Here is a 25891-nt window from a genome sequence, read left to right as displayed (position 1 = left end):
TTGTTTTTGATTTCCTAGATGTAAATGAGTGTTTTAAAGACAGTTATTATAGAGGAAGCCTAAAACATGTACAGTATAAGTCATATTTTCCCTATAAAGTTTTAGAATGTTAACTTTTTCCATATGAGGGTATGTGAATTGGGGTCTGGGGAAATTCAGGCAGTAAAGTATTGCAAAAACTACTCATTGCAGATGTTGAATTTAAATATACTTTAAGTATGACAAAACTAAGCCTACTGTATAAAAGTAATAATAGCATCTTTAGTTTTTATAACTTCTTCCTACCAAAATGTTTTAAACGTTTTCAACCAAATTATGTCATACTAAAGTGTCGCAGGAGCTCTGTGATGGTCTTATACCCATTTGACAGAAGCAGCAACTGAATGTTCCCTATCCTCAATTTTGAATTGTATAAGACACAATTTTTTTTAGGTTATACTCTGTGGACCTCTATGTTTATGTGGACTTGTACAAAACTTAGTAGAACTAGGTCAGATTATTTTGATTTTCAGAAGTATTTTGCCTTCCTTCCTTTTTAATCTTTTCATCGTCAGCTTTAAAATTACAAATATTTCTGTTGTGTCCTGCAAGTAAAATTCTGTCTTGTGTGAAACATTCTATCTCATCATAAAAATACTTTATCTGTGTATATATGCTCTTTTAACTTTTTTCACATCACACTTTCACATCCATTATGTATCATATAGACCTGTCATTTTCTAGTTGTTTTTGTTTTTTTTAAAGAATGAAATGTGTATTTTTCCCACTGCATTTTAGAAGTTTGGTATGTTTTCTTTTAAACAGTAAGTACACTTCTCTGACCTTTTTTTTATCAGTAAGGAGCAACTAAATGACCTCTTGCTATCATTTCTAACCCTGTGTTTTTATGACTCCTAGAATAGCAGCAGTTTATAACAAACCAAACAATTCTAGGGTGTAAGGAAACACACAAAACAAACTGCAAAGCTATTCAAATAAGTCTCTGGAAATATGTGTTGGCCAGGAGAGATGATTAACAGTGAAATGAAATGATTATGGTCTTATTTGGCAGTATTTTAATTTAAACTTAACAAGTCTATATCCCGTATGAAGGAACTGACACTGAGGGAAGGCAAGGAATACAACATGGAGAAGGTATGGGCACTGGAGTGAGTCACGCTCTGGCCACCAGTGCTCACAATGGAGGATAGAGTCTGGAGTCTGAAACTGATGATGGAAATCAACAAGAACGTGCCTCAAAACCTATCAGATTATACTGAAGTAGTAAAAGGCCAGAAACCAGACAGCAACTAGATGAATACTGGTATAGAAGGAAAATCCAGGCACCAAGAGGACATGAATAGCAGACAGCAAAGCAGTTAGAAGTCCAAGATACTGTTAGCAATCAGATGAGTGAAAGGGTCTGCACAGAACGATCAGAGCAGAATCAAGGGGCCCACATTTGTGTTTTGTGGCAGCAGTGGCAGCAGATTTCAGTTCTCAGGGGCCTACTTCAGTGTGTTAATGCTAGCTTCCTCTACCTGCCTCACTGGTGAGGATGACCTTAAGATGATATCCAAGTTCAGGAAAGAATGTTGTAGGTGGTTAGTTATGTCCCCTAGGCTGCGACAGCACAGTTGTATCTCATTCACCAAACACTTGAACTCTCACTAAGCTTTCAGTGGTGGATAGGGTATGACTCCAAAAATGTTTGTCATCTGAAATGCATTAGAATAAGGAGCCGATAAGCCTTATTCTCCTCTGCTCTGGCCAGGACATAATTCTGTTTTAGGCCCCAAACTTTGAATACTAAGAGATAATCACAGGGAAATAATCAAGATGATAAAAGGATTCTTTTCAGTCATAAGAGAGGTTAATGGACTGGGGGTGTTTAGAGAAGAAAAGACTTAGAGAGACACAAGATATTCATAGTAGGCATGTGAAAGAGGGAGAAGTAGACTCGGGATACATCTCTCCAAAGGCTGGAATTAAAACCTGAGGGTAGACATTATAAAGAGGTGTGTTCTGTTTGCTTTGTTTGGCTGTTATCGTTGCTGTTTTGCTTCATTCAGTTTAGAGGTTAAATAACTTGAAGGTCCCCTCCAAACCTGAAATTGTGGCTATCAGAGGCTTTGATAGACGGCATCTGCATTATTGTGTAAATAATGACAGCTTTGAAACCATTTGAATCCTGATTTCATTTCTTAATAGCTAATGAATTTGACTATATTTCTTAAAATCTTCTAAACCTCAGTTTCCTTATCTTAAAAACTGAAGTAATATCTGCTTCTTGGTATTTGGGAGAGGATTAAGTTTTTATGTAAAATACTTAGTGCAAAACCTGGCACATAGTAAATACTATATGAATGTTAATTTGACATACAAAATCTGTTTTGTCTGTTGTTTATAGAGTGTAGTGGCATTGACATTCAAGGTATATTTTAACTTCTTCAAAAATCATACATTGAACAGTGCTAAAAATTTGCTTTAATAATATTAATAATTTAAAATTCTCATTGAGCACTTAGAGTATCAATAAATAACTTTGAAATAAATTTACATTTTCTTTTAAACTATTGTGTTAGATGTGATAATGATATTTTGGTTTTGTTTTTTTTTTATCTTTATCTGTTAAAAATCTCCACTGATCTATTTACAAGTGAAATGATCTGAGGTCTGAAATCTGCTTTAAAATATTTCAAAACAGCTGGAAAGGAAGTAGGTAAAACAGTGTTGACAGAGCATTATGGCAGTTCCTCAGATGATTAAACATAGAGTTACCATAAGGCCCTGCAACTCCACAGCTAGGTTTATACTCAAGAGAAACGAAAACATGTCGCCATAAAAACATGTCCACAAATGTTAGATGTTAGCAGCATCATTCACAACAGCCAAAAGGTGTGAATAACCCAGTATCTACCAGCTGATGAATGGATAAACAAAACATTGTATGTGGTATAGACATACAATGGAATATGAGTCATAAAAAGAAATGAAGTACTGATAGATGTACAACATCGATGAGCCTTGAAAACACTATGCTAAGTAAAAGAAGCTGGTCACAGAAGACCACATATTATATGATTCCATTCATTTGAAATGTCTACAACAGAGAAATCTACAGAAACAAAAAGTCGATTTTTGCTTAGGTTGCTTCAGGGCCGGGAAGTTGAGGACAAGATGAGATAGAGGAGTGATTCCTAAAAGACTCAGGGTTTCTTTTTGAGGTGATTTTTAAAAGTTTTAAAATTGTATACTTTAAATGGATGACTATATGGCATGTGAATTATATCTCAATAAAGCTGTTTAAAAAAACAATATTGGCAAAATGTTGATAAGGGTTAAAGTTGGGCAATAGAAACTGGGGACTCACTATGCTATGCTCTCTTCTCTTTGAATCTTTGAAAAATGTCTATAATAAAATGTTGTTTAAATACTCTTTTAGATGAAGTTTAAACCTTCAAAATATGCATGTACTTGGTTTAGAACAAGGTTGATTTCTACCTTGGGTTAGCTCAGGAAGGAAAGATGCACAGAATTCTGACTTAACTGCCAGATACATTGTTATTCCTCTAGAAAAGCACTTACATTTAACCTCCAGTGGAGCACATAGTTTGCATTATGCTTGTCAGAGCTATTTTCATCAAGAAATGCCATCTATGTGTCCCCTTGCCAACATCTTTGCAGAGTTTACAACTTTCAGCAATTTATTGGCATCAACTATGCAATACCCTTAAGCAGCTGCTCTGCAGTTGAGCTGTTTTAATGTGCCACCCTCTATGCAAATAGTTTATACTAAATGGCCAAGATATGTGCTTTTGGATTCAAGAGAGCAGATTCTCTCTTTTATAGAGATTGTTTGTACAGTAACAGTCATCATCTTTATCATCCTCATCATCTGGAAGTTTCATAAGAATGTTCTTAACTCTTCCATTTTGAAGAGTATTGTACTGCAGTGTGGCTTTTATTGTTTTATTTTATTTTTGTTTTACTTTGTTTCAGTTGTATAATCAGATGCGGTTCTACATTTGTTCATTTTAATGAGTGGTTCCTTCATTCTTAAAGTTACTGTAATTGTCTTATGTATTTGATATGCTAGAGTTATAAGATGTATACTATTAGGGTTTTGAAAATCACTATAAAAGCATATCAGAATTAATGAATGTTATTATAAATCAGATCATTATAGAAGAGTGTTTAAAGGTCTTAAACAGGTGGTAAAAGGAAAAGAGAATTGAGGCATGGCACTTTTGCTGTATTTGAATTTTATAATGAACAAGTAATGCTTCTATAGTTTTAAAAAGCAGGAATTTAAAAAATATATATTTTGACAAATGGCTGTCTAAGTTAATGGAGCATTTGCCAGGAATAGATTAGGACTGCCAAACGAAGGGGCCCCAGATTAGGAGACTCCACATTTTGTTATTTTGGATAAGAGAGCCTACTTTCCACCTGAGGACCCTAGAGTGAAGCCTTCTTGACAGATTTTCTTGTCCATATATCCAGAGATTGTAGTCGACTGTCTCATTCAGATGAATGGCCCATAGTGGCAGAAAGAAAACATTTAATCTGTTCCTTCATTCATAAATTGGAACACACAACCAAAAACCGTCAGAAGCTGGAAGCACAAAAGGGAAAAATCACAATAAACAGAGAGACTGACTCCCTTCTCCAGAGAAAACAAAAATTTCTGTAACAGAAAAAAACTTACAGAGTATTGTAATTAGTTTCTTCAGAAAGATTTGAGAAAGTAGTATTTACAGAAAATAAGTGGTATACAGAAAAAGTTTCTGGTGTTTTCAAAAATTGCTAAAATCAAAATCATGAAGTTATTATAAGTAAGTAAATGGCAGTAGAAGGATGTCAGGAAAAGCCAATGAACTCTCCTAAAACTTAGAAAAAGGTAACAAAACAGAAATTAACAGGGAAGAGCTAAACAACATTGACAATTCCAGAGAGAAAGAAAATACCTACAAAGAAATAAAGATCAGCTTGGCATCATAGTTCCCAGAAATTTGACTTTAGAAGATAAAGATGTATACCGTCAAAGTTCTGAAGGGAAGCCCAGTGCTTTACCACAATACCCTCTCTCATGAAATTCCTCGAGTGTTTGCCAGCAAATGACAAAAAGAGAGCGATGCAAGAAATAATGGAACATGCCAAGATGTGCAATAAAAAGAAATTTCAGAATAACAACTGTGCATCAGTCTTAATATTAGGCAGTACAAAATTGATCCCAGCAAACAGTATGATTAAGAAGTTAGATAATCTTAGGTAATATGGGGGGGAAATGTATTATTTCCATCAATGAAGGGAAAAAAGACACTCCTAAGAAAAAGGGGGGAAATCTCTATAAGAAAGCTAGAGTCCAGGGACTTCCCTGGTAGTGCAGTGGTTAAGAATCTGCTTGCCAATGGAGGGGACACGGGTTCGATCCCTGATCCAGGAAGATCCCACATGCCACAGAACAACTAAATTCATGCACCACAGCTACTGAGCCCACATGCCGCAATTCCTGAGCCCACATGCTACAACTACTGAAGCCTGTCCACCTAGAGCCCATGCTCTGCAACAAGAGAAGCCACTGCAGTGAGAAGCCCACGCACCGCAACAAAGAGTAGCCCCTGCTCGCCACAACTGGAGAAAGCCCACGTGCAGCAGCAACAAAGACCCAACACAGCCAAAAAAAAACCAAAAACAAAACAGAAAGTCAGGGTCCAAGTAGGAACCTAAGTAAATGGCATGATTTTGAGCAATAGATGCAGTGTAAGAAAAAGAATCCAGTTGAACTTGATACCTGAAACATTTTCCTTTGAACATCACAGGTTCCTTTTCTGTGGACCTAATCTCACACTCTGCTCTGCAGTGAACAGTATTTATAAATCATTAAACAGTAGTACAGATAACCCTGCTGACCAATCAGAAAAGAACAGTTAGAGAACAGAGAAAAACATATTCAAAACCTAGAGAAATGAAATGTGAAAGTCAAGTCCAAACAGTAAGAGCAGAATCTTAATAGGAGGTGAAGCCAGCAATCGGGAGGCTGACAAGAGGACATGGTAAGGACCAAACCAGATTTCAAGATGACTTAATCTTACCAAAGGATCCCATCATGTAGTGACAAGTTTTTCTAGTTCTTGTATGTTATGTTGGGTGTTTTTTTTTTTAATCTCTATTTTTTTCATTGATTGTTTCATCTTTTTTTTAAATTTATTCACTTATTTATTTTTATTTATTGGCTGTATTGGGTCTTCGTTGCTGCACTTTAGTAGGCTTTCTCTAGTTGTGGTGAGTGGGGGCTGCTCTTTGTTGCGGTGCACAGGCTTCTCATTGTGGTGGCTCTTCTCGTGGAGCACGGGCTCTAGGGAGTGTGGGCTCAATAGTTGTGGCTCGCGGGCTGTAGAGCACAGGCTCTGTAGCTGTGGCACACGGGCTTAGTTGCTCCGCATCATGTGAGATCTTCTCAGACTAGGGCTTGAACCCGTATTCCCTGCATTGGCAGGCGAATTCTTAACCACTGTGATACCGGGAAGCCCTATGTTAGTTTATTTTTGTTTGTTTTGTCAGTTTGTAAGTTTGTGAATCACAAGCATTTCATTGTAATAGTAACATCAACTAGGGCAGGACAATTTAATGCCAAAAATGTAGGTAAAAGAAATATTAAAATATTTTCATGCTAAGGAAGATTCAGTATCATAAAAGTCAGTTTTAAGTTATTTTCTCAATTCTACATGAGCTCACCCCCATCCCTAAGAACATAGCCAAAAAGAAACCCTCAATCATTATACATTAAAGCAGGGGGCAGGGGCGGGGGGCGAAGGGGAAGCTGGGACGACGTGAGAGAGTAGCATAGACATACATACACTGCCAACTGTAAAACAGATAGCTAGTGGGAAGTTGCTGTGTAACAGAAGGAGATCAACTTGGTGATGGGTGATGCCATAGAGGGCCAGGACAGGGAGGGTGGGAGGGAGTCGCAGGAGGGAGGGGATATGGGGATATATGTATAAATACAGCTGATTCACTTTGGTGTACCTCCAAAACTGGTACAGAGTGTAAAGCAAATATATTCCAATAAAGAGCTTAAAAAAAAACATTGTGACATGGGTGTATGAATAGACAGACAATTGGAATAGTGTTTAAAAGTCCAGAAGTAGATCATATACTTATGGAAATTCAGTATATGATAAAGATAGCATCTCAAATCAGTGAGGAAAACGTTGTCTTCTTCAGTACATGATGTTGTTATTACAAAATAGCCATGGCAGAGAGGGGGGAGGAGATGCTGAACACACACCTTTCACCATAAGCCAGGATAGACTTCAAGCAGATCAAAAATCTAAATGTTTGAAAAAGAGAAGAAGGGACTTCCCTGGTGGCACAGTGGTTAAGAATCCGCCTGCCAATGCAGGGGACACGGGTTCAAGCCCTGGTCTGGGAAGATCTCACATGCCATAGAACAACTGAGCCCATGCTCCACAACTACTGAGCCTGTGCTCTGGAGCCCACAAGCCACAACTACTGAGCCCACGCTCCCTAGAGCCCGTGCTCCACAACAAGAGGAGCCACCACAGTGAGAAACCCACGCACCACAACAAAGAGCAACCCCCACTCACCACAACTAGAGAAAGCCTACGTGCAGCAACAAAGACCCAACACAGCCAAAAAATAGAAAATAAAATAAAATTCATTAAAAGAAAGAAAAGAAAAAGAAACCATAAAGTAACTTGAGGAAGATGGAGGAAGAAAACATGGGAAGGCCATAAAATTAAGGATTGCCATATTCAGCTACCTCAGAACCAGAAAATTCTGGATAGTAACAAAACAAAACAAAAAGCATAAACAAAGTCAAATAAAAGATTAAAAGGGAAGAAAATCTGCCAGTCATATTACAGACAAGCGCTAATGACGCTAACGTAAAGAGCTCCTCGAAATGTAGAAGAAAATGACCAACCACCCAGTAGAAAAATGAGCCAAGAATATCAACAGAAAAGGAAATATCCTTAAACATAGGAAAGCTGCCCACCCTCACAGTAGGAGAAATGCAAAATAAACACACCCAGACACTTATCAGACCAACGAAAATCCAAAAAGTGAACACACATGTACATTTTATCAATTAGGAAACTGAAACTCTTTGAGTCAGAGTAGATTGCTTAAGTTTACACAGTTAACGATAGAGTTAAGAATAGATGTGTCTTTGACTTCTAACCTAATACTAAAGTATTTCCACTACCTAGGCATGGCTTTCTGTGTGCTCAGTCTATGGTAGTATTGTGGACACCGTTTGATGTTAAAGTGGTGTTTTCTCTGTTTGAATTTACAGTTGATATAAAAGAGATCATCTATATGACCAAACATCATAAAACGGAACAAATTGTTCTGCGTGTTATTTTGGTGCCCATTGTAGCTGTGTATTATTCTAATAGGAATTTTATAGAATTCTGTAGTTTTTTCACTGTCTTTATGTAGATTTCAAAAACCGTGCTAACATTGTTTAATACTATCAGATGAACAAAAGTAGTACTGTGACAACACCCTAAGTTGGGTGATCCTAGTCTAAATAAAGCAAAAACTGTGCATTTCCCTTCTGTCTCCTGACCAGCATCAGGGGTGATCTGTTTCCTGTAAGTGTTCCTATATGAGCAGCGGGTGAAGCCAAAGAGAAACAGAAGTATGGCCTCCTCTTGGGTACTTAGGAGCCAAAGCCTTCTGCCTGGTACCCCCACAACTCCTTGCATTTCTCCCTCCTCATCCTTGCTCTCCCTCCCTTCACTTTCCCCAGAAAGTATGATCCCCTTGACTTTATTTATCTGTAGAACAGCGGTAGGTTGTGTTGGAGGAAAATTTTGCCTATTATATTTTGTCATCATGCCAAGGTACAGAAGTAATGGCTGGTAAAAAGAGGTTCTTTCGGTGGGGGGGGGGCAGGGGAGGTGAATTGGGAGATTGGGAGTGCCATTTATACATTAATATGTATAAAACAGATGACTAATAAGAAAAAAATAGCAAATTGTACACTTTAAATGTACACAGTTGACTGTATGTCAAAAAACAAAAAGTTCTTTCAGATAAAAAGTGTTCTTTTGATAGGCTGAGAGACCATTATGTCCCCTCTCCCTTCTACTTAGCGCGTGGTAAGTAGAACAAGAACTGAAATCTGCTGTAACACCAGACATGTTTAACATTAAATCAGTGATATGTATTTCACTATGGGGAAATATATAAATGAAGTAACAATCTCAAAAGCAGTAAGAGCCCTCAAAGGGTCAAATAAAAGTATATCAGGTTGGCAGTTTCTGAAGGTAGACACATCCTCATGTGCATTGGCCAGGCCAGCCCCAGTCCTGCAGAAAAGAGAAAGAGCATTCTGGCACCGCTTCTTCTAGCTCCTCTCTTGGCCCTGAGATTTATTAAAGCTCCGTGGCTTAAACTCAACAGCTCTGTTTTAAAATACCCACTCAAGCTAGATGGTTCTAAATAGAACTAATGTCAGCCAGAAAAAAAAAGGCCTGTAGGAACTTGCTCTGACACAGAGCTTATGTCTATAAACAGATTAGTAGAAGGGAGCCGAACATCTTTCTATCGCCATAACTTTTGTGTCTTGGCATGAAGATGAAATAAAATAATAGGAAAAAATTACCTCCAACACAGCCTACCACTGTTCTACAGATAATAAGGTAAAGGAGAGTTTAGGCTGCCCTCTCTCCATATACTTGTGTTTGATTGAATCAATTTAGTAATTAGGTGTAAATATCCACTAGTTAGTGTGCTGAAGGTTTGACTATGGGGGAAAATGAAAGACAAAAAAAAAAAAAAACTTGAAAGAGGGAATGAATGAAAATTTTGATCTGGGTTCTTTAAGGAATTCAGCATAATTAATTCTTAGTTCAAACAACAACTGATAAAGCTAACTCAGGTTTTCATTTGTAAAAGAAGAGGGAATAATATGTTTTGTTTTTACTGACGTATAGTTGATTTACAGTATTCCAGGTGTATAGCAAAGTGATTCAGTTTTATATATAACTCCTTTTTCAAACTCCTTTCCCGTATGGTTTATTACAAGATATTGAATACGGTTCCCTGCGCTATACAGTCGGTCCTTGTTGTTTATCTATTTTATATATAGCAGTCTGTATCTGTGAATCCCAAACTCCCAATTTATCCCTCCCCACCTCCCCGCCCCCTGCCCCTGCTTTCCCTTTTGGTAACCGTAAGTTTGTTTTCTATATCTGTGAGTCTGGGAATAATATGGTTAAAGAAATCCTGAAGCTATATTAAACTTGCTGTTTGAACTGCTGATTAATAGGCAAGAAAAAAATTTTTGGACTCTTCTTTCCCTTGCATCTTCATGTAAGACTTCAAAGGGAAATGGAATACTTTAAGAGGTAGAAGAGAAAAAGTTAAGTGCCTAAGTAATCTGCTTATCAAGCATGTGTAGAGAAACTATGGGGGAAAGTAGCCCTGCGAGTGGTTCCCAAATTTGTTAGAGTCCTCTGGGGATCTTTAAAAAATTTCAGAGCCAAGGCCACATTCTAGCCCAGTTATCTCACAGTCTCTGGAGGTGGGACACAGGCATCATTTGTTTTTGAAGCTCCACAAGGGATTCCAATGTGCAAAAAACTTTGGGAACCACTAGACCACCGACTAATATTTTTTTAACTGAAGTATAGTTGACAGTACCATGATAGTTTCAAGTGTACAGCAAAGTGATTCAGTCATACATATACTTTTTCAAATTATTTTCCATCATATGTTATTACACGATATTGAATATAGTTCTCTGTGCTGTTCAGTAAATCCTTGTTGCTTATCTCTTTTATGTATAATAGTGTGTGTCTGTTAAGCCCATACTCCTAATTTATCCCTGTCCCTTTGGAATGATATATTTATCCTTTAACAGTATTAATGACTATGAGAGTCATGTTCATCATTATTGAATATTAATATGTTGTTTTTTTCACAACTTTCCTCATTTATATAACGTAATTGCTCAAAATGTTTTTTCTACTTCAGGAATAAAAATAAGATGTGCATTGCAATAGTAATGGCATGAATAAAACAACTGCTGATTTTATATCTACTTTGACATAACTTTGCTTAAAAAACAACTTGAAAGCAAACAAAGAAAAGAATAAAAATAAGAGTTGTAACATCAACAATATGAGTCTGTTAAAATCATACTTGCCATCTTCTTTTATTTTCCTACATCAACAGGAATTGGCAGCAATGAAACAGATTATCACTAGCATGCGTAGTAAGCGTTCTGAGGACAACTTACTTTTTACTAAAATGGAATCCAAAAATGCAACAGAAAATCAGAAATCAAAGACTTTGAATGTGCCTAGAGAGCATGGAGACAATATATTTATACCCAAACCAACACTCTTTGTAAGTACAATAAAAATTAACTTAGAATGTTAGTGTCTCTTATTTTTACTAAATATATTTTACTTAAATTTCTTTCCTCTCATACTGGTTTCAGACTAACTTCATTAGTTTCATGAAAGGGCCTTGAGAGATCTGTATTAGTTCCTTTTCTGAATGTATACGTTGCCTATCTTAACAGTTTGTAGTTGGGTTTTATGTTTCTAGTTAACATAGTGGACTTGCCTAGGAATTAGCATTACTCTAGCACTTTCTTCCTCCAGTTTCCAGGGATGACCTATAAATGAATCAGAAAGACAATCTTGATTTGACTGGTTTACAGCACGATCTCTTAGTTTTCATTAGGAGGTAGCTGAGATCACACCTCTTTTGAAAATTTTTCTCCTGTATATAAACGAAAGTTTATTGTAGAAAAATACAGATAAGCATAAAAAAGTTTGGGTTTTTTTTTGGCCACGCCACATGGCTTGCAGGATCATAATACCTGGACCAGGGATTGAACCCAGGCCCTCAAAGTGAAAGTGCTGAGTCCTAACCACTGGACAGCCAGGGAACTCCCAGTTTGTGTCATTTTTAAATTTACATAAGAATAAAAAGGATGCAAAATATCACCTGCCCCTCTTATTTGTAAAATAATATATCTTACTCTGAATTTTCTTATAAAGTATAAAACTAATCGAATTAACATAAACTGAGAAACTGAAATGCATTACTAGGTAAAAAAAAATTTGTTAAAGGTACCTGAGAGCCTATATAGAAAGATAGAAAGTAGTCGAAGAACAAGAAATTAGAAAAATTTGGATTAAAAGAGAAAATAGGAAATATTGAAAATGTTTTAACAACTAATAAGAATTAAAAGGCAACAGAATCAAAATAGGAGCAACCTTATTAAATAGTTCACTTTACTGCAACGTGGTTTCCCCTCCATACCTTAATTTCTCAGGAGAAACGTGATTTTTACCATCTGAACATAGAGACTCAAAACCAGAAAAATTTTCTGGACGGTATTCTGATTCAGTGAGTCCCCAGAATCTTACTGTTTTTTTTAACTCCCCACATGATTATAATAATCGGTCAGGTATGGGAACTTCTGATCTGAGCTGTTCCATTATACACTCAGAACATGCCCCTCAAGATCAGTGAGATGTGAGAGATGGCTTGGTGATTACACAGTTCAACCTCCTTTTTAAAAGAAAAATGGCAGAGAATTACAATCTAAATGAAATAAGGCATAATTATAAGGATCCACGTGGCAACAGAGACTGAGCTAACAGGATGGAGAGAACGGGACCTCTAGATTGACCAGCCTGGGTACAAGGCAGCACTGTGGATTTCCACAGCTGAGTACACGGATCTTTTCCTCTAGTGGTACTTCAGCTTCTGCGTGTGTCTCTCCTAGTGTCTGCTTACTCATGGTTTCTGCGTCCTCACAGCCCCGTCTTGAGACGTGTTTCTCTGTATCCTTTCCTAACCTACATTATTAGACCATATGCTAATAATGCAGAATTAGGAATGGGAACCGACTGGGTCACCCGGGGTGAGTCATTTAAAGGCCCTGAACTGGGTCTTATCAATAAAATTAGGAGGGAGATAACAGAAAATGAGGGTTGGACTTCTTTTACACTAACATCCATGATTCTCTTAAGGCATCATAATTTTTACATTTTATTATTTTGAGTATTTTCAATTTTCCATAACAGTAGTTTTCTTATGTTTTTCTCTCATCTTGTTAATAAGGAATTTATGGTGCAAATATTTGAAAATAAGATCTAATCATTAATAATCATATGATTTTATAGCTAAAATGGAAACATTTCTAATTTACTTCCAGACCCTTTGGCTGAAATTATTTACTGTTGGTATTTTTCCCTGATATTAAATTCAATGATGGAGGGATGGATGGATGTGTGTTTATGTATGCACTGAAAATATGAGAAGAGCACACAATACCCCTGTTAACTGGGCAGTGGGATGAAGGTAGAGCTATGTTACAGAGGAGGAAGAGGAGGAATAAGAGCTTGAGACATTTTTCTTTACATACTTTTATAATCACATGAACGTTTTGCAGTGCTCATTTAATATTTACATAGGAAGACAGCCCCCAAAGGTGTATTTTATAGAAAAGCTGTGACTATTGAAATCACAGATGTGGTAGAAGTGTTTTTCAGGCGTTTGATGCATCAACAAAGACTGAATTGAACCACAGAATATAAGTGCTTTGAGGATAGAAGCTGTGTTCTCATTGCCTTACACAGCATATGATCAAAGCAGGTACTCGATAAATATTTGGCAACATAGCATTAAAACAACAGAACAGCAACAGTTATTTGCCTCCCTAATTTAGTTATCTTCTTAGCTGTTAAAACTCTAAACTGTGTGGGGAACTTTAGTTTTCCTAGCCTCACCTGTCCTCTTCCTGGAAAAAAACGGGAGCTATTCTGATCCCCTTTGGAGCAACACTCCTCTCTCCTTCCAGAGCAGCATGAGATTATCTTCTGCTAGTTTTCTGCTGCCATCCTTTTCCAAAATACCATTTATACTCAGGATTCATATCATTGTCACTGTTTTGTCACTACTTTCTTAAAAATGCATATTAGCAAACCCTGCTGTTAGTCTTTTCTCCAAGTAGATTGTAGGCATTAAGAAAGGGAAGAACCCGAGTCTCCAAGTAAAGTAAGGAACGCAGTAAGGATGCACAGCGCCAGCACATAGGGTCTGAGTTACAGTGAGTTCCTGATAGGGTTCAGGTCTTGGCTTATACTGGTTATCTCTTTGGCTGTCGTATGTTGGATGGGTAAATTTAGTTTATGTAATTATACAAAAATGATTATAAAAACCACATGGTCCTCTAGAAGTGGTTTAGAAGGCTACATTTGGTCATCTTGAAGGCAAAAAATGTTCAAGTAAATTAATTTCAGCAAGTGCATACTGACTATATGGAGGAACCTATGCTGAACATTATAGAATATCTGATCATTGAGACCAGTCAGCCTTAAAGATGCTTCACCGCTAGGACCAAAGATAAGAAAACAAATAAAAATAGTATAAGGTGAAATTGGGTCGACTACTTTAAAGGAAATACAAACTGCTATGGAAATTCAAAGAAAGCAAAGATAATGTGATGTTGATGGCCTCCAGGAAAAGAAAGTATTTGAGGTTGACCTTGAAGAATGTCAAGGATTTGACAAGGACAATAAGGGTTAAAGAGTGAGAAATTCCAAGGGCAGAGAGTAGAATATTCACAAAACATTTTCTAATTTGCGCTCCTTTTCATTATTCAAAATGCGGATGTTTAATAATCTAGACTTTATTCCTCTCTTACTACATTCTTATGCTTGACTTTAGTCATGTCACCACTTAACACTTTCCCTTAGGAAAAAGGAAAATACAAATAGACAGGAATTTACCTGGAGTAATCAGATTCAGAGAGGCAGGAATTAGAATGGTGGTCACCAGGGACCAGGGGGCATGGGGAGTTATTGTTTAACGTGTGCAGAGTTTCAGTTACACAAGATGGAAAGATTTCTGTGGATGGATGGCGGTCATGGTCGGACAGCAGTGTGAACATAGTCAGTGCCACTGAACTATACCCTTGAAAATGGTTAAGATGGTAAATTTTATATCATGTGTGTTTTACCCAAAGTTTTTAAAAATTTTAAATTGATTTTTAAGTCAATCAGTTTTTCTCATTATTCATAAGGAAAAGTTTATAATTTCATTAAAATGGAATTTAGCATTAATATACTAGTATAATGAATACAATTCATTGGATTAAGATGCAGGATGCTGCCCTGGGGTAGCATTGCCACAGAGCCTGTGCTAACTGTGCACCACCCCACCTTTTCCCCATTATAACACGCCCAGGAAAGTGTCGTGTCTGTATGGCGCACCAAGGTCCGTGAACTTCGCCGGTACCCAAAGGGGCTGCAGCCAAGTCTGGGAGCTGAGGGAACCAACTGCTCATCATACCTGTGATGCTTTTTTGTCACATTTGTTTTGAAGCTCTGGTCTCACGTTTTCATGTTGAATCTAGATTTATCTGACTGGAACGTGCTCAGACCTCAAGATAGGTACATTTACACTTTTTTAAAATAATTTTTTCAATTTCAAGTCTCAGGAATACTAATCACAATCTATTCCTGATGTAATGTAGCGCAGAGCTAAATTAGAGATAAGGAATTTTAGCATGGAGGTAGAGCCGTGAGCAGGTAGGAAAGTTGGGTCAGCTCTCCTAGACACATTAAAGTTGGGCCCTGCCTTTGAGGAATCATAAATATTTATTTCTTTGATTCGTAGCTTGTATCTTTTTTTGGAAAACAAAGTATATCTACTAGACATAGTATGTCTTTTCTTTAGAAAAGTGGCACTGGTTGAGCACTAATAGGTTCTTAATTTCTAGCTCTTTTTCTAGATTCCAGGAATAATCCACCAGGCTTATGATGTCTGCATTTATCAGTCAGCATTCTTTCTCAGTGTGTTATAATCCCCAAGTTATATATTAATGTTTTAGTTGCCTGCTTCTGGATGGCACAAAAGTACCTATCTTATCAGTTATTTATCTCCCAAATCACATTGTAACAGTAAATTACTTCTGGTCAGTTTCTAGTTAACCCTGTCATTTGTTTTTAGCACAGCCCTCTGAGCTCTTTCCTAAATCTGGAATACAGTTTATTTCAGGGCCTGTTAACACCATTAATTTGTGCTGTTTCTTTATAAAATTACAAATATAATTAACCCAAACCAGCATAGAAAAATTAAAGCAGTGTTACCAATATAAAAGTTCACTTTTAAGTAATTTGTATGTCTAAGACCATGTCATGTGTGCGTGTATGTGTAGAATACATTATAAAAAGGCTTTTATTATATATCATGGAACATATGAGAGTCTTAAAAAAATAATAATAATGTGAAATAGTCAGAAAATAAGGGCCCTCCTGAGTTGAAAGATTAACTCTGTTAATAACTGAAGAGGCATAACAAAATTTGTTACCTAAAGCACCATCTCATGGGTAGAAAGGGTAAATAACTCTAAGATTGTAACATAAAAGAAACACTACTGTTTAAATATGTAAAAGAGTAGAATTACCAAAATAAAAAGCAGTTGACTGTGTAGCTGAATTTTTGTGCCCACTTTACTTAACAGTCATCTATCAGGAGTTGGCAAATTTTCCTTAAAGGGCAAGACAGTAAATATTCTAGGCTTCATGAGACACAAACCATCTCTATTGCACATTCTGTTTGTTTTTACTTGTCTTTAAAAATGTTAAATCCATTCATAGCAGGCAATCCATACAGAAACAAGCCATGGCCATAGTTTGCCAGTCTGTGATCTGTCTGTGCTAGTTGCTCAGTACTACTCAGGAGCTGGTAAATGCTTAGAATCTTCCAGTGTCTAGAACTTCAGGCCATCACTATATCGTACCTTACTGATAAAATATCTTGAAATGAAGAAGGTATGTCTCACGAGAATCAGAAACCAACTTTCCAGAATCACTATTATCTCCATGGAATTTGTTTGAATTTTGGTAGTGTTTAGACATAGATATTGATGTAGATGAGAGGTTGACCTGTTCTATCCTAATGTAATTAACAGATAACCTGAATTTCAGACAGTAACGTGACTGAGGGCAGAGGTTTACCAACAGAAAGATTGAACGTATATTGAGTTTACACAGGAGAAAATATGCTGTTTCCATTTCTTATTGGTTATCATTTCCACTCAATAATTGCAGTGTTATTTAGAATCTAGAATATAGACTGTCACGAGACTTTACATCCAGACTTAAATAGAACTGAGAGGCGTCTGTCATAGCAAACCCAAACAACATTCATTCATTAATTTTTTTTTTAAATGTTTATTGAGTACCTACTTTGTGCCAACCACTGTTAGAGGCAATAAGGGTATAAAAATTCCTGCCTCTGTGAAGCTTACATTCTTTTATGGAGATAAGACTATAAACCAACAAACAAACCAAAAAATAAATTGTGGAGAAAGTGAAAAAGTGACAAATGCTATGGAGAAAAATAAAACAGGGAGGGGGTTGAGGAATAGGGAGGGATGGCCTCCCTGAGAAGGTGACACTTAAGTAAAGACCTGAAAGAAGTAAAACCAAATGCTTAGGATTTTTGAGCAGCTGGATTTTGCTAAATCTCATCATTATCTTAATATTAAGGAAATTTTAAATGGCTGTATACCCAGATAAAAATAGATTCCGATGGAAATTGCTTTGCTGTTAAATACATGGGAAATGAGGTCCTATTACTTTTTTTGTTTTTTTCTATTTTAGAATACAAAATCTAATAAAATAATGTAACTTTCTTTAACAGCAAAGTCCAAGTAGCTCACCTTGGAAACAATACACTTCTTCGGGATTGCTGCTATTTTTCAAAACCCTTTTTTTAAAAAGTTCTTGGGGGACTCTGCTGGTGCTCCAGAGGTTAAGACTGCACTTCTGCTGTAGGGGGCATGGGTTCAATCCCTAGTCGGGGAACTAAGATCCCACATGTCCCATGGCAGAGCCCAAAAAAAAGCTCTTGGTTTTTTTGTTTGTTTTTTATTATGATGAAAAACATTTAACGTACAATTAACCATTAAGTGTACAGTTTAGTAGTGTCAAGTATATTCATATTGTTGAGACAGGTCTTCAGAACTTTTTTGTCTTGCAAAACTGGAACTCTGTACCCTTGAGCAGCAACTCCTCTTCTCCACTGCCACCCCCATAGCCCCTGGCCACCCACCACTCTACTTTGAAGTTTTGTGAATTTGACTCTTTCAGAAACCTCATATAGGTGCAATCGTACAGTACTTGTCTTTTTGTGACTGGCTTATTTCACTTAGCATAACATCTTCAAAGTTCTTCCATGCTGTATCTTAAAGCATTTTACAATACCTCTCATGGAATTGTCTTTTGAGTCTATGTCACATTCTTTTGAAACTATTTATTTATTCAAGCCTTATCCCAGGCCCAGGGCCCCTGCCCTAAAGTGCCATAGAGTCTAATCATGGAACCCATATATCATATAATACGTATGATAAATAATAAATTGGAAACAACTACAAAATACTGTGAGGGTCACATTTGTATTCTCAGACCTGTATAGCAACAGTGGAAGAAGAATTAGAGGAATGGAAAGAAAGAGGCAACAGACTTTGATATCAATTCAGACAGAAATTAAGAAGGTAGCAAATGTGGTGGTGGAGGAGAAAGACAAGGCAGACCGAGGGATAAATTAGAGGGAGTGAGAAACACCCCTCCAGGAGAAACAAGAAGGGAAGAAAGAATAATACTCGCTAACCAACTGACAGTGGAGTGAAGGAGGCATGTAAGGGAGCTGAAAGAGCAGTCATATCTTACTTTATAAACACACCTCTTCATTACTATGCATATTTGCCTCTTGGAGACCAGAAGAAAAATGAGATTACGTAGAACAAGATTTGAAAGTTAAATCCTTCCAAATATTAATTACAATAAAAATATGAACACAGCCATGGAAAATTATTTTTAAATGTAGCCAATGGAGTTTATTTTGAATCATATAGTCAGAAAAAGTTCCAAGGTATTTGTTTTACATTTACAAACTGAGGTTTAGGCTAAGAAATAGTAGTTGGATATTCAGAATCTAATATCCAGTTGTTTTCACTGTTGAAAGAGTGGGCAATATAGGGATCAACTACTGAATATTCTCATTGATACAGAAAGCACTTAGATTCAAAAATGACAGTAAAAATAGAAATAAATATATTTGTTAACACTTACTGAACATTATTTTATGACTTCCCTCAAGGAAGGCACAATTTATTGAGTGGCTGATTCAAGTAAACAATTATAATAATTACAAATTAAGTATTGAAGGCTTTAAGTTCTTGAAAGGAACACCAAAGAAGCCATGATAATCAGAGCAGGCTTCCTGGAGGAGGTGACTTTTGATCTGAGTCCTGAAAAACAAATAGGAGTGAGCTCTTCAGGCAGAGAGAACATCAAATGGAAAATAACTATTCATAGTTAGCATTTATTAAGGGCTAGGTGCTTTTACATACATTATCTCATTTTATCCTCTCAGCAACCCTCTGATGTAGGTTACTATATATCTAAATCAAAGGCCTTTTAGGAAACAGATGTCACATACTGAAGGGACTGTTTACAAGCAGGTGGATAACAACAGATGATGGTGGACATTTTAGGATTAGTAGCTGTGCAAAGCTGTAACTACTCCTAGGTCTCAAGGGGCAAGGAGAGGAATTAGAGCCTTCTAATGGAGACGTTGGTCTTCTATAGAAGAATTTACCACTACCAAATTATGGCCAGGCAAAGAAGCACTGGAGAATAGGTATCCGAGCTTCTTTCTCCTCCCATCCACAAGCCCGCTTTGCAGCCCATTAACTGAACCTAATCAGAAGCCATAAGCCACTACCAACATCATCCTGAGGCACAGAGCAGGGTGGAAAAGGATGGAGACTAGGTCTGAGGGTACCCAGAATATCCAGCACCATTATTTATTATTCTCCCCATATTACATGTGAAGTAACTGAGTGATCATCAGCTTGCCCAAGTTTACAAGTAAATGGCTGGAGCCTGTTTTATTCCAGAGCTTATACTTTAACCCATTATTCTGTACTATACTCCAACTACCAAAAAAAAAAAACCATGTCATTGAGTACCTACTGCATGCCAGACACTTTTCCTGTGTGCAGAAAATACAACATGAGACAAAATAAATGCTATAACTTACTTAAGGATTAGAGTCAGTGTCTAGGAATTGCGTTCCACTGCTAGTTCAGTGACTTAAACAGATTGTTCTGGCTCTCAGATAAAAGCTAAAGATAAACTTTTCAGGGCTAGTATGTGGCCCTTTGAAGTCATCAGAGACCAAGGTTCCTTCTGCCTTTCTCTTCAAATCATCCTTGGTGTGTGTCCTCTGTCCTCAGAATCAAAATATAGCTGCTGTAGCCTAAGCCATCACATCTGCATTCCAAGCAGGAAGTAAGAGTTAATGGGGGAAAATATCATCTCCGTCTCCTTTTCTAAAGGCATTTTTCTGTAAGTTCTACCCAACACCTTCTACTTAATATCCTGTTGGTCAGAATTTAGTCACTTGGCCACACCTAGCAGCAAGAGAAGCTGATAAATATAGTTTTTCATGGTATGAGCCCATTACTCTCATAATAAAATCAGAGTTATTAAGAAGGGAAAAATAGGGCTAGGGCTTACTAGGTGGCACAGTGGTTAAGAATACACCTGCCAGTGCAGGGAACATGGGTTCGATCCCTGCTCCAGGAAGATTCCCACATGCCGGGGAGCAACTAAGCCCATGCACCAAAAAAAAAAAAAAGTCAATGATCTAAGCTTCCACTTCAAGAAGCTAGAATCAGAAGAGCAAAATCAAACCCAAAAAACTATAGGAGGAAAATAGTAGGTAAAAGAAGCAACTCCTGAAATAGGAAAAAAAAAAAGAAGGGGAAAATAGATGTAATCTAGGCAACCAGCAGGTGCTATCATAGGGTCTTATTCATTTTTATATCCATACAACCGAACACAAAGACCTGATACATAGTAGTGTTCACTAAATTGCTATACAGTTAATCTCAACTACAAATAGTTTAGTTCATGTAGTAGAGAGTTAAGAGAGAGGATTAGAGAAGTAGGTCTGGGCCAGATCCTAAAGGGCCCTATCTTCTAAATTAAATGTAGTTTGAACATGACAGTGATAGTGAAGTTCCCCCCTAATAACCAAGGAATAAGGAATATACATTAGACCTATGGGACAAGCTGTGAAACTAATTTTAAATGGCAGTGACCAAAGAACTGAAAAGTCAATTTGTGAAGTGGAAAAGCAGTTAATACCCAGGACAGAAGTACACTTGACTGTGGCAAAACTGCTTCATTAACACTTCTAAAGAAAGAAGGTACTGGGCGGGGGGGGATGGAGGGAGGATGGTCTGCAATGGACCAGACACAGATTGAAGTAGTCAGGAAGGACAGTCCACCATTGAAATGCTTGTACTGTCCTTTATGAGTCTTAAGATTCCTTTTTAATATCAAAAGTTTTATTTACGTTCTACTATACACACATAGCCGTAAAAGAACTTTCAGTATCAGTTAATTGAGAAAATGCAGACAAATTCTATGCCTTTTACTTGATCGACAGAAGTTGCTTTTTTATATTTTTTTGTCCACGAGCCACAGTTAAGAAAACCAGTTTACATTATGACCTAGTGAAGATCACAGGTTCTCAGAATGAAACTTACTCCCCCTGTGGCAGATCAGCTAGCATCCCAGTTTGTACTTTGGTTTCTTTTGGATTTGGTTAGCCCCTGTCACCTTTGAATTCTCTTGGAAGATAGCACCTGGCTTTTCCCTATGATTTCCTTATTTTATCCTGGAAGCTTCTTTCACCTTTAATACTGAGAACTTTGGACTTTGTATTAAAGAAAAACTACTGAAGTGTTTTAATGCAGATTTGCATTTTAGAAAGATAAGCTTGGAAGGATTGTGGGTGATGAACAGAATAGAAGAGAAAGCCAAATCAGAATTAGGAAATTCTTGCAGGAATGAAGTCAGAAATGATGAGGGCCCAAGGGAAGCCTTTTGAGGTCAAGATAGAAGCAGAATAAGGAGTTTAAAAGATATTTCTACAAATGTTAGGGACTGTTTAGAATGAACGTACAAAGTGGGAAAAAAAAAAAGGAGAAATCTAAAATGAAGAGGAATCAAACATTTCTGGTTTAGATGACTGAACAAAACGTGGTACCATTCACCAAGAGAGAGAATATGGAGGACTGGAGGAGTTCATTTTGACATACTGAATTTTAGTTGCCTTTAGGCATCATGTAAAAGGATTTGTAGCTCAAGGTAGAGCTTTGGTTATACAGATGGGGCTGGAGGAAGGAGGCCGAACGTCTACCGGTGTGTTTGGTGGTAATTGAAGCTGGCCGAGGGCATGGCTAAAGTCAAGAGGAGCTGACCATTGGTGTCACTTCTAACATTTTGTGCATCGGCTGTGGCATATGAAAAAGATAAAATTGTAAGTTATCATACTTATCTATTTGCTGATATGTATATATATTTAGGAAGGTGGTTCTTCATAGTTTTAAGGAGATAGAAGTGGGAAAGGCGTAACTGCGTATTTGATTTATTACATTATATAAAATAAGATGTTTTGATTGGAAACAGTACCTTATATAGGGAGTTCTGAGTGCTTTATCACAGTCTACCTTCTCTGCTCTTTTGTTGCTATTCTGTACAACCAGGTTCTTTTGAACTGAAATGATTGAGCAGTAAACCCAAGTACTCTGGTAAATACTTAGCAATTCAGAATACGCAAAGCACAATGATGTGGATGTAGAAATCCTTTACTAAGTCTCTATTGTGTGAATGAGTATCTATATATAGATAGATAAGACAACTAAAAAGAAGCTGTGCCCTTGATTTTTTTTAAATTTTCTTTGAAAATAGAATCAATTCATAAAATACTCACCACTGTAGAATATATTAAATATAGGCTTTAAGCCAGAAAACACAGCTGTGTATTTTTTTAATAGACATACCAGGTGGGAGATTATTCCTGACAAAAGACAAAATCTTCGCCCTTAAGTATCCTTCTGAATTACAAAAAGCAATTATTTACTGTCATTTTACATAAAAATCACCAATGTGTGTAGATACTTAGTTCTTTGAATTGCTTCTCTTCTCCTTGTAAGCATTTTACTTAATTTTTCTTTTCTTCTTTTTTTTTTTTTTTTTTTTTACAGACCAAAAAAGAAGCACCTGAGTGGTCTAAGATACAAAAACTGAAGACCTAGTGTTTGGGGCAGATTTGCTGTATCAGTGTTTGCCCCTGAAGTTCTGTTTCTGATGAACAAAAAGTTTATCTTAATCATGTACTTGACATTTTTTAAATAGCTAATTTAAGGTTTATTTTAACTGAACGTTAAATTAACAAATTTTATCGTAATAATCAAAATACATAAAATGCAAATATTTGGTTTTATCTGTTTCGTTACAAAATAAATACTGTATACTCTATTGTAATTTAAATTTTGGAGCTTTCATAATTCTTTAAGGCATTTTAAATGTGTGGCTTATAAATATTTTGGTTAGTTGCTGTATTGGTGAGTATTTTAACAACGATATAAATTTTGAATTTAAATGTCATAACACCTGGGGCTTCCTAGGTGGCGCAGTGGTTGAGAATCCGCCTGCCAATGCAGGGGACATGGGTTCGATCCCTGCTCCAGGAAGATCCCACATGCCGCAGAGCAACTAAGCCCGTGCACCACAGCTGTTGAGCCTGTGCTTTAGAGCCCGTGAGCCACAACTATTGAGCCCATGTGCTGCAACTACTGAAGCCCATGCGCCTAGAGCCTGTGCTCCACAACAAGAGAAGCCACGGCAATGAGGAGCCCGCGCACCACAATGAGAAGTAGCCCCCACTCACCGCAACTAAAAAGAAAGCCCGCGCACAGCAAAAAAGACACAACACAGCCAATAAAATTAATTAATTTATATAAATAAATAAATGTCATAACACAAATACCAAGACACCTTACAATTTTTAAATTAATCATTTGTGAAGTCTACTAGAAGGCATTTCAAATGCCCAGTAATGGTGGCCAGATATCATGTAAATGGGTGTGAAATGCTGTTCTTTCTTTGGGCTCTGTTTTTTCTTGTATTTCATATTACCATTAACTAATACAATCTGGTACAAAGTCTGTCATTCCATTGGTCAAGTAAAAATTTGGTGGAAAGTGTCTTGTTACTTTGGTCAAAACAATGCTGATTCAGAAGTAGTATGGACCAAATATCTAGTCGATGAGAAAAAATCAGTAGCATTTTCTTTTTTTCTTGTCATAAAATATGCTCCATTTCGCATTCAAGAGTACAATTTAAAAGAAAGAAGAGGGTAGGAGAGAAAGAAAAGAGAAGAAAAGAAAAGAAACGAAAAAGAAATGTGCTTTTATGTATCAGATTTTCTCAACCACTGTTGACACAGAGCCTGGGTAATTCTTTGCTCAGGATGGGAGTTGGGGGGCAGTTCTTTGCCTTGTGGGATGTTTGTCAGCATCTCTGGCCTCTACCACTAGATGACAGTAGCACCCCCCCCCCAGTTGTGACAATCAAAACCCTCTCTGTCCCTGAGGGTGGCAGATCACCCCCCACCTCCTAGTGAAGAACCACTGATACACATATCAATGATTATCCTTGTAATTATGAAAGAAGAATCTCTCTGATCACTGTGTTCTTTGAAAGTTTACAATATCATAAGCTATTAGTTGACTGTGAGAGAACAGAAAAGGCCTTTGATAGTAATATACACTTGTAAATCTACTGTTGGCCTAAAAACCCTAATCTCATCCTTCCCTTCTGTTTCATGTGGATGCATCTGAAATATGACTTTCTGCAACAAAGGGTTGTAAAAATAGCCTTTCTCAGGCACACATTCAAAATCTAGATACCCGAATAATTCAGTAAAACTAAACTGTTAGACCTAACTTGTTACCTTCCAAAATGCTAGAAGAGAATGTCTATTTTATTTTCAACTCTAGTTATTAATCTAAAAGCATTTTGTAATTTAGTTCAATCAACCTCATTTGTAACATGTACATATTTTAATATAAAGGAATACTGATTGATTATCCAAGTTAAAGTAATGGTGTGGACAAAGGCACAGAAGCAAGAAAATTTGGAGCTAATTTTAAAAATAGAAAACACAGTGATGAGGAACTTGAGGAAGCCTTCCTCCCTCCCAATCCCTGTTTTTTCCCTCTTCCTGTCCTTTCATTTCTAGATATGAATTACTCCTTTAAAAAAAATTAGTTCTTTCTATCATTTTACAATTAATAAACCTCAGGATTAGATTGTGGTATGAAATCTTTTTGGGTGACACTTGTGAATTTTCTAATTCAGATGCCACTCCTTCCAGAAAGTTCTGTCTGTTCTACCATGATCTGTATTGTGTACTCTGTACTCTGTATCTCTAATTCTGCTTATCATATTTTATAATAATTGTTTAATTGTCCATTTCCTTTAAGGCAAGAACTGTTTCTTAAGCTTTTTTGGTCCTCAGTATTTAGCATTGTGCCTAGAATTTAAGCTGTAAATGTTTTTTTGATGAATTTGGGCACAGATGAGATACAATGATGTAACTTTTTTTAATATATTAAAAATTAGAAATGGTTTTTTTTAAGTATTATAGAATCTATTCTAGCTTATTTATTTATTTACTTACTTATTTATTTAGGTTACACCAGGTCTTAGTTACATCACACAGGATCTTTGTTGCAGCATGAGAGATCTTTAGTTGCGGCATGCAGCCTTCTTAGTTGTGACATGCAAACTCAGTTGTGGCATGCTTGTAGGATCTAGTTCCCCGACCAGGGATCAAACCCAGGCCCCCTGCATTGGGAGCTCAGAGTCTTATCCGCTGCGCCACCAGGGAAGTCCCTCTAGCTCTTTTTTTTTTTTTTTTTTTATTCTAGAGAGAATGGCATAGGTTTGTGCAAATAACCCGTTCTCACTTTACC

General features: G+C 36.9%; 1 protein-coding gene across 3 annotated transcripts in view; it reads left to right on the top strand.

Annotated features, from left to right (window-relative positions):
• PIBF1 (progesterone immunomodulatory binding factor 1) overlaps nucleotides 1–23389 on the top strand; it is a 208636-nt gene extending 185247 nt beyond the window's left edge. Inside the window, exons 17-19 of one of the 3 annotated variants that reach the window (XR_009049051.1) lie at nucleotides 11197–11370; nucleotides 22238–22389; nucleotides 23117–23389. Coding sequence is in view for 2 of the 3 variants with exons in the window: in XM_057707703.1 (XP_057563686.1) it covers nucleotides 11197–11370; nucleotides 22238–22291 (228 nt within the window). In the remaining variant the exon portion in view is untranslated. Of the gene's footprint in view, nucleotides 1–11196; nucleotides 11371–22237; nucleotides 23052–23116 lie in introns of those variants that run through there. The other 2 variants (XM_057707704.1, XM_057707703.1) reach the window with 2 other exon arrangements.
• The last annotated feature ends 2502 nt before the right edge of the window (nucleotides 23390–25891 follow it).

This window comes from Hippopotamus amphibius, chromosome 14 (genome assembly GCF_030028045.1).
Source record: "Hippopotamus amphibius kiboko isolate mHipAmp2 chromosome 14, mHipAmp2.hap2, whole genome shotgun sequence".
Taxonomy (NCBI): Eukaryota; Metazoa; Chordata; class Mammalia; order Artiodactyla; family Hippopotamidae; genus Hippopotamus; species Hippopotamus amphibius.
Note: the sequence above shows the minus strand (reverse complement) of the source record. Positions and strands in the feature narration are given on the sequence as shown.